The sequence below is a fragment of the Pezoporus wallicus genome, unplaced genomic scaffold (genome assembly GCF_028554395.1).
Source record: "Pezoporus wallicus isolate ANWC-B61680 ecotype Strahan unplaced genomic scaffold, APGP_CSIRO_Pwel_v1 contig_3486, whole genome shotgun sequence".
Classification (NCBI taxonomy): Eukaryota; Metazoa; Chordata; class Aves; order Psittaciformes; family Psittacidae; genus Pezoporus; species Pezoporus wallicus.
Window position 1 is genome coordinate 4,507,913 of NW_026642292.1, and position 8,753 is coordinate 4,516,665.

At 57.0% G+C, this 8,753-nt stretch overlaps 1 protein-coding gene across 1 annotated transcript; it reads left to right on the forward strand.

The window, feature by feature from the left end:
• The first annotated feature begins 496 nt into the window (after positions 1-496).
• On the forward strand, positions 497-7,186 carry RPS6KL1 (ribosomal protein S6 kinase like 1). Its single transcript, XM_057428579.1, has 10 exons — positions 497-799; positions 1,151-1,275; positions 2,108-2,200; positions 3,011-3,058; positions 3,428-3,560; positions 4,823-5,587; positions 6,350-6,439; positions 6,526-6,608; positions 6,863-6,958; positions 7,076-7,186. Exons 1-10 carry the CDS (start codon positions 562-564, stop codon positions 7,184-7,186), a joined length of 1,782 nt encoding a protein of 593 aa, XP_057284562.1. The 5' UTR covers positions 497-561.
• Positions 7,187-8,753: the final 1,567 nt, after the last annotated feature.

Below are 8,753 nucleotides of genomic sequence, written 5' to 3' on the forward strand. Positions count from 1 at the left end.
AGATCTGAAATAAGTACGTAAAACTGAATGGGCCTGCGGGAGTTGGTACAATGGACAGCCAAGAACCCAGGGCTTTGGAACAATGACACCCACCTGCAGGATGCAGGTCAAAAAGAATCACCCGTGGCCTGGGATGGGAAATGATGGGTGGGTCAGCAGGGAGCTGCTGAAACAGGCGCACCAGGTAAAGGCAAAGCCTATTTAAAGCGCAACTAATTACGTGTTACGGGAGGAAGGAAATACGGTGGCAAAGGCAGTGCTGAATGAACAACGGGAGCTTTGTTAATTAAGGACAATTAACGGTGAATAACGACGGCAATGGAGCAAGCGGAGCGGCGGCGCTCAGCGCACCTCAACCCAACGGCGAGGGCCCGGCCTCGGGGCGGTACAGCAGCGGGACCCCCCCGGTCCGGTCCGGGACCCCAGGTGCCGCGCCGGGAGGGTGGGGGGTGATGACATCATCCGCAGCGAATCAGCGCCGTTCCGGGGCCGCGGCCCCGCCCCTCCCTCCCTCCCCGCCCGCCGGAGGATGCTGCCGGTCCCTGTCTCCGGTGCGGGACCATGAGCCGGGCGGAGGCCGAGCCCTGCTCCCGGGCTCTGGCGCAGGCCCGCGTCTACCTGGGCCAGCTGCGGAGCCGCGTCTCGCCGGCGGGCCCGGAGGGCGGCGGGCGCCGGGATTACCTGGTGGAGGCGGCGCGGCAGCTGCGGCTGGCGCTGGAGCGCGACGTCAGTGAGGACTACGAGGAGGCCTTCAACCACTACCAGAACGGTGTGGACGTGCTGCTCCGCGGGGTGCAGGGTGCGTGAGGCCTCCCCGGAGGGGAACTGGGGCATCCATCCGGGGAGAGCAGCCAGGGACCGGGGCATCCCTCCAGGGATTGCGGCCATGGGGGCCAGCGATCCCTACTGGGAGAAGGCTGGGGGGACCACGGCATTTCTCCGGGGAATGTGTCAATGGGACCAGGGCATCCCTCCTGGAAGCGTGTCAATGGGACCAGGGCATCCCTCCTGGAAGCATAGCAATGGGACAGGGCGTCCTTCTGGGGAGCGTGACCACCGGGGCATCCCTCTGGGGAGCGTGGCCAGGGGACCAGGGCACACCTCTGGGGAGCATGCAGCCTCTCATGCCCGCCCTCTGCACTGCCCGCAGTTGACCCCAACAAGGAGCGCCGGGAGGCCGTGAAGCGGAAGATCACACAGTACCTGAGGCGTGCAGAGGAAATCTTCAACTGCCACCTCCAGCGGGCTGCAGAGGGCAGCAACCCCGCCGCCACGGTGAGGGGCTGGCTTGGGGTGGAGTTGGGTGGGATGACAGCGGATCTGTGGCACTGGGACACCTGGGACACACACACACATAAAGCAGCCCCAGTGAGCCTCTTTGACTGCCTCTGCCAGATGCCACCATAAAGTGGTGTAGATAAAATGGCAGACATGTCAGCTGCAGTGTCCTGGCATGCTGGTGGCTGTGAGGGAACTGACAGCCCTTCACCCTGCCTGGGTCAAAGAGCTGAGGTGTGCCTAGCTTGTCTGGGGTGCTCCCAGGACCCCCACCCTCTGGGGTGTACGTTTAGCTTGTTGCCACCATAATGAAAATGACCATTTTTGGTTGGACTGAAGCTGCCGGGGGGAACCACCTTGTAATGTATTAAAAATATTGTCTTTCCCATCGTTGTTCCCTTCTGGATGGAAACTAAAGAGGGCTCCTTGCTGCACCGTGGAAGGAGGTGGTTAATGAAGTGAGAAGGCAGTGAGGCAGGTAGAGTTGGGGCCTGGTGAGAAGGATGAGGGGAGAAAGGCAATTTCCTTCTATATCCATACAGATCCCCTTAGTGCTGAAGCAGTCTCTGTCCAGGCCCAAATTTTGGAGTGATTTTATATCTGCTGCAGGTGCAAGCTTTCCCTGGAAACTTCAGAAATCCAGGAGCTGGCCAGGAAAATGGTCCAGCTGATGTTAGGGATCAACCATGGCCATGGGAGCATTGCCTCTGAATGTTGACCAGCCTGGCAGTATTGCTACCTTCCCTGGAAAATGCAGGGACTTCTCCTACCCGCTGCCACGGACAGTAACATTTCTATGTCCCTCATGCTCTTCTCTCACTGCCTGCAGGGTTACAGCAGCCTGCGCTTCCGGCCCATCAGGACCCTGAGCTCAGCAGTGGAGAACCTGAGACGGTGCAAAGTTGTGGGAGTGATCGATAAGGTAACGACTCAACCTGGAACTGGGGAGGTGAGGCTGGGCCTGCCCCAGTGTGAGCTGGATCGTCCTGGCAGCTGGGGTGGGGGTGCTGAGACCCTGCACACCCACCAAGGAGCATGAGGGTATACATCCACACCATTCCCACCAAGGAAAATTGGCAGGCAAGGATGCAAGACCCTTTAGGAGTTAGCTGGAAAATCTGTTAATGTTCCCATTACTTTTGCTTACCAGAGCTCCCAAGATATTCACAAGGAGATTAATGCACCCAGTTCTTTCCCATGTATGGAATTGTGCTTGATGCCTAGGTACCTCAATGGTGGACTCCTATGGACAATTTAGACTTCCACAGAAGACAAGCTATTTGCATGAATAAACTAATGCTCTTGGAGCAAAGATGCCAGGCTTACCATCTCCATACACATACTGACACACTGCTCTGCTCTGCATTTACACATCTCAGTTTGTGAGGGCTGATGTGGTCCTCCTGTCCTGTCCTGTCCAGATCCAGGTGGGTAGCTCAGCACACCTCACAGAACCCACCAGGAGCAGCATGAAGCCCTCCTTTGTGAAGGAAGCAAAAGTGGTATGGGAGCCACCTCTTGGTTTTATTAACTTTCTGCTGCATGGCTGCCTCATTGCTGCCAACCTGTGGTTTGTCTTTCAAGAGTAGGGGTTTGAGCACACCAAACTTCTCTAGCTGGGTAGGAGTTTGTTTCAGTTCCAGAGCTGAGTCCCTTAGGCCATTCCTGTAGGCTGTGTGCTGGGGTGGGAGCAGTCACTGTTTCCGACCACCATTGTATATACCACTCCCAGGTGCAGATCGTCCAGGATCCTGCCACTGGTGCGACCTTTATACTTAAGGTAGGTGCTTTCAGTTTCATCTGCCTGCTTGTCCCTGTCCTGCCAGCGCCTCCTTGCCCGAATAGATGCCTGAGGCGGGTGGGATGACCAAAAAATAGCAGCTCAGAGAGGTGGTGAAGGAAGTTCATGTTCATAAAGCTTCCATAAGTGAAGTGGTTCTCCTCAGTCATCTGTTTCTCTGCCTTGTAATGCTGCCAACCAAGCCTTATGACCATGTGAATCTGGGCCAGTCCCTGAAACAGATCATGGGTGAGGTGGGCAAGGTGTGCTTAGTACAAGTCATAGGGCATGCTACCTTTTCGGCTGGCCTCCTGCCCTGCCATGTGCTAGGTTGCAGGGAGTCCCTACCATCTACTTGTACCTCCTCAGAGCCTCCCCAAATCCCATATTGAGACCCGTGAGCGACAGACCATCATCCCTCATGGGGTCCCCTTCATGGTCAAGCTGTTGTGCTACTCTGTGAGCGAGGACTCCATCTTCCTCCACCTGGAGCACGTGCAGGGTGAGTGGGGACAGCATTGCTTTCCGTCCGTTGAGGCATCCTGCTCTTGCCCCCAATCTCCCTTTCTTTAAAATCTCAAATATATTTCTCCTGCTGCTTTGGGGCTGGTTTTTATAGTGACAGCACAAGCTGTCTTATTCATAGATAGGTGGTGGGTATCAGGGCTTGGAGACATCGGGGAAGGAGCTGCTCTGCTGTACTGGGGATTTTGGGGGGTTGGTAAGAGCTGACTGGGGAAGTGAACTAGAAATGGGCCTGTAGAGACCTACAAGGAGAAAGGGGGTGGCCTGTTATATGGAAACTAGCCTTAAGGACAACTGACTCCCATGGGAGGGAAAGGTCATGCATTGAAGTAAAGGGGTTCATGGGGACCAGAGTCTTAAAAAGAAAAACGTCTTCATTTTACTGGCATTGTTTGACCATGACAGGAGGGTGATAGAGGAGAGCCAAATGAGGTGATTCACTGGGCTGGTGTAGAACAAAACAATCTTTTTCTAAGAGCTTTATAAAACTTTTTTGTTTTGTTATAAGAGGTCACACTGGCTTTTGAGTTCACACCAAAGAGAGGAAATGGAGAACTGGGGCATAAAGGGGTTCTGGTACAACATGGAGGTAAACTTGAGGCTTGTCCCAGATCCTCGTAAAGAAGTTTGATCATGTGGAGGTTTGTCCCAAGAAGCTGCTTCACTCTCTGCTGGTTCAATGGATGTGTAGAGAGCAGCAGCTGGAGTCCAGCAATGACAAATGCAGGCTGATGTGCTGGAGAACAGCCTCAATCCTTGTGCACTCCTGTAGGATGAATTTGCAGACAGCAGCTGAGTGTAGTGAGGTTGGGAAGCCCTGGCACGGTGCTGCGGGCTCAGGGTTCGCTGCTCTCTGGCTCATCGCTGACCCATGGACTCTGTGCCGTGTGGTGGGAGCTCTCTGGCACCTCTGTCACACAGGAGGAAAGTGGGGATGGCAGTGGGGTCAAGGGCATGTATTAACATGTGGTGGAAGTGGTAGAGCTGGAATCAAGGAGACTGTGTAGGATGGGCAGCAGGGCTGCTACAGTGGTATGCTAGGTCCCAGGGGAGGTTGAGCATGGTGTGTGCGTGTATTCTGCATGGACTTGAGCTCTGCTGCAAGGGAGATTAATGATGCTTGACCATGTCCCCAGTGTGTGGACCATGGCCTGTCCCTGTCCCTGAACTGGCTGTGTCTGCAGAGGGGGAACCAGGGATGCTTTCTGAATGTTACTTGTTCTCCTCTCTGCTTTCCAGGAGAGACGTTGTGGTCTCACCTTCGCTCCAAGTACCATGTCCAGCAGGGCTCTGCAGATTCAAGCACTGCTCAAGCCCTCAGGGACCTCGGCAGGGAGGACGGCGTGGGAAGCTCCCAGAGCAGCAGCCAAGTCTCCATCTTCTCTGCTCGGACCGGCAGTGGTTTCCCAGGCTCCACAACCCACCGAGTACCGGGAAACGCTGACGCTTCGCCCCCTCGGGAGCAGACTCCCATCCCCACGGAGCGTGTTGCAGCAGCACCAGCCAAAGGCCCCAGCCACCTCACCAGCCAGGGCCCGGTCGTCTACCCCTGGGACTCCCTAACCAGCAGCACCGGCTGTGTGTCAGAGAGCGCGGCCTCCCAGCCAGGCCCCCGGCTCCCCCAGCCCGTATTGAACACTGCGAGAGGGGCCCAGCCGCCACCTCAGCAAGTGCCTGAGGTCCCTGGGGCTCGGTCCCTCCTGACCTCGGGTTGGAGGCAGCTTCGTGCAGGATTTGCTCCGCCCGGCTCTGTGCAGCCCCGCGGGCCTGGCCCGGTGGCGCGGGAGCCCTCGCGGGAAGCCTACGGAGGGCTGGGCCAGCAGCCGCCATCAGAACAGTGCCGGGCTTTGGCTTCCTGGGGGCAGGGGCGCAGGGCATGGGCCGTGCGGGAGGAGCAGGTGCGGCTCTGGGCAGCTGAAATCCTCCTGGCCCTGGAGGGGCTTCACCAGCAGGGCGTGCTGTGCCGAGACCTCAACCCCAGGAACCTGCTGCTCGATGCGGCGGGTAGGTAGTGCGAGGCTGCTGCCTGGAGGAGGAGGTTGGCTTCCCCGCTGGGAGACTGCCGTTTGCTCCATTTCCAGGGCACATGGGCTTCCTTCAGTTTGCCTTGTGGGAGGCGGGGAGCCTGGGGAGGTTTGGGTGTTTCCGAGCCTGGAAATGTGGTCGTGGTTGGGATTTCCAAGCAGTTACAAGACTTGGCTCTGCAGTGAGAGAGTCGGGGGCCGTAGCCACAGGCATGCATTGCCCCTGCGCCCAATTAGGGGCTGGCTGCTGGGAAATCCCAGCATGGGCAAGACAGATGAAATCGGCTGAACTGTGCCTGAGGTTAGTGGAACTGCAGTTCTTCCCTGCTTGTAGTTACGATGGGGTGTTTTGGAGCTGTCTCATCACTGGGAGCCACGGGTACCACTGTCAGAGCAAGTTCCTGCTCAGCTGGTAACACCTGGGGCAAACTGCAGAGGCACAAATTGCTTGAGAAAAGAAAAATGCAGGAAGCTTTGCAAGGGTCAAGTTATCCCCTCACCCCCGTAAGAGATGACTCTTTCCTCACTACAGCCTGTACTGAGGTCTGTGGGCTTGCTTGGGCAAGCACTGGGAGTCCAGGGGATGTGCAGTGCCAGGGGATGTGCAGTGCCTCTGTGCTCAGGGCATGGCAGGGGCCCTGCCTGTTCCCAGTTGCTGGGATAGTGCTTAGCTTTGTGCTCCAACCAAAGTCCCTGGCTTTGTGCTAATTGCCCTGCTTTTGCCTCTGGTGCTGCCTTGTAGGTCACATCCGTCTCACCTTCTTTGGCCAGTGGACAGAGGTGGAGCCCCAGTGCTGCAGCCAGGCCCGGGAACAGCTGTACAGTGCCCCAGGTAAGGGCAGCAGGAGGTGCCCTGCACAGTGCAGCCACTGGTGCTCCCTGCCTCCAGCTCTAACGCCTCTCTGGCTCTTTCTGCAGAAGTTGGGGGGATTGCAGAGCCCACTGAAGCAGCTGACTGCTGGAGCTTTGGCTCTCTCTTGTATGAGTTGCTGACAGGAGTGGTAAGAGGCAGAGGAGCTGTGCAAGGAGAGGGGAGGAGGAGGTGATGCTGTAGCTCAAGGGCTCCCTGCCATGCAGGTACCGGGAGGGTGCCAGGTTGCTTCAGGCATGAGATTCCAAGTGCCTGTGCCTGGTCTCGGGGTGTTCAGGGCCCTGGGTTTTAAATCCTGCTGTGTAGGACTGGGGATGCATGGCCATGAGGGTACTCCTACCCTCCTCAGTGCCTCTGCTCACCATCACCCTCTGTTTCCTGCAGCCGCTGTCCCAAAACCACCCTTCAGGGATTCAACCTCACACCCAGTTGCATGTGCCAGAGGGGCTCAGCCTGGCTGCTACCTCACTGCTCACAGAGGTGAAGGGCTTGAGTGGCTGGGAGGGAGGACAGGGCTACTAGCTAGTGTCCAGCCTGGGTCACTTTTCCAGAGTCCCCTCTCTCCTCATCCTGCTGTCCCATCCTCTTTCTCTGCAGCTCCTGCAGTACAACCCAAAGCAGCGCTTGGGCTCTGGAGGAGGTGGCATGGCAAAGCTGAAGTCCCACTCCTTCTTCAGCACTATCCTGTGGAACAAGCTGGTGGGCTAGGGGCAGGCCGTCCCTCCTGTGGAGAGCTGCGCACAGCCACTGTCCCTGGTGGCACCGGGAGCTCTGTCTGCAGGGGCTGCCCTGGGGAGGGCTACACATAAGGTTTTGCAGCCTTACATGTTGTCTCTGCCTGTGTTTGTTGGTGTCTCCAAGGAGGCTGTGGTCTGGGCCTGGCTGTCTTCTCCTCCAGGTCCTCCCTGGTGGAAAAGGGAGCCCAGGTGCTCACCCCTGGAGAAAGGCCATGTGCCCTTTTTCTGGGGCACCCCTTGCTCAGCTTAGCACCGTGCCCCAGGGCGCCTCACTACAATTTTTATCTCTGCTCCTACCACAGTGACCCCCCCCCTTGCCCTGTTATATTTTGTGGCTTCCACGTGCATCACCTCTGGGCCCTGCTGGCTGGAGCCCAAGCCCGGGGCCTGCCCATCCCTGACTGCATGTGCGTGTGGGTGGTGCCTGCTGTGGGAGGGAGTCTCTGCACTTCTCCTCCAGCCCTCTGAGGAAAATAAACCACTTGTTATTGCTTGCAGAAGTGTCCTTTTGTTTCTGACCTAGATGAGCCAGGCCTGGGCCCAGTGTGCTGACTGAGGGAGAGCCCCAGATCTGTTCTCAAACCTACTCTGAGCCCTGGGTTGGTGTTGCCTACTGGCTGTCAGCACCCTGCAGCCACAATGCAGAAGATGGCATCAAGTGCCTGTCCAGCTTCCCCTCGTGCCCCTTCCTACCCATGGCCTCTGGGGTCTGCATAGCCATGCAGCTGCAGCTTGGAGCTGGGAAAATGGCACAGAGTACCTGTATCTTCTTCCAGCCTTGATTTTTGTCTTCATCACCCATGCTAGCTCCAGTTAGCACTTGTGCCCAAGTGCTCCTCTCTGCTGGCAGGATAGCAGTCCCACTGCCCTCCTTGCTCTGTTTTCAGTGTGGTCATCCATGTGATGGTTTAAAGGGATGATGAACTATTGAGAGCCAGCACAGATGGGAGGAAGATAAGAGTAAATACAAACTGTGACAGAAGAAGCAGCAGCATGAACAAAAGGTGTCCGCTAACAGCCCAAAGCAGGGGAGGCTGTGCTCATCAGTGCAAATCAAAACTGTAGGCTGCAGGATGAGCTAGCAATGGCAGTGGTGTAGTTCTGGCCCTCCCAGCACTCACTCATCCCCAGTAAGTAGTAAGGAATAGTGTAATTCACGGGTGCCAGTAACAGTGAGGAATTACTGGCACCAGTGAAACTCTTCTGTGGCTAGCTGATTCCAGCACCCGCTTGCCACAACCACCAGCAGAACCACTCTGCTCCTGGCTGACTCGGCCTGGCGCTCAAGCAGCACCAGGAGCGCTTGTCCACCAGAGGGAAGCAGAGCCTGGTCGAAACTCATCTCCACCCAGCAAAGGCAGGGGACACCTCAAGGGACGTGCAGAAGCAAGTGGGCTAACCAGGAAGCTGAGCACTTATGCCTCAGCAGGAGCAGCTAAGCCTGGGGCCTCCCCTCTCTAGTGCAGCATGCAGCGGCTGAACCCTCGAGCAGCAAACCTGCACCTTCGGCCACCAGCCACCTCATCCTGTGATTCAGG

What these genes read in the sequence shown, in the direction of transcription:
- RPS6KL1 (XM_057428579.1), top strand. Translation starts at nt 562, where the DNA reads ATGAGCCGGGCGGAGGCCGAGCCCTGCTCCCGGGCTCTGGCGCAGGCC. An exon ending in CCTGCTGCTCGATGCGGCGG is followed by an intron (nt 5,588 to 6,349) that starts GTAGGTAGTGCG and finishes GCTGCCTTGTAG; the next exon opens with GTCACATCCGTCTCACCTTC. An exon ending in CTACCTCACTGCTCACAGAG is followed by an intron (nt 6,959 to 7,075) that starts GTGAAGGGCTTG and finishes CTTTCTCTGCAG; the next exon opens with CTCCTGCAGTACAACCCAAA.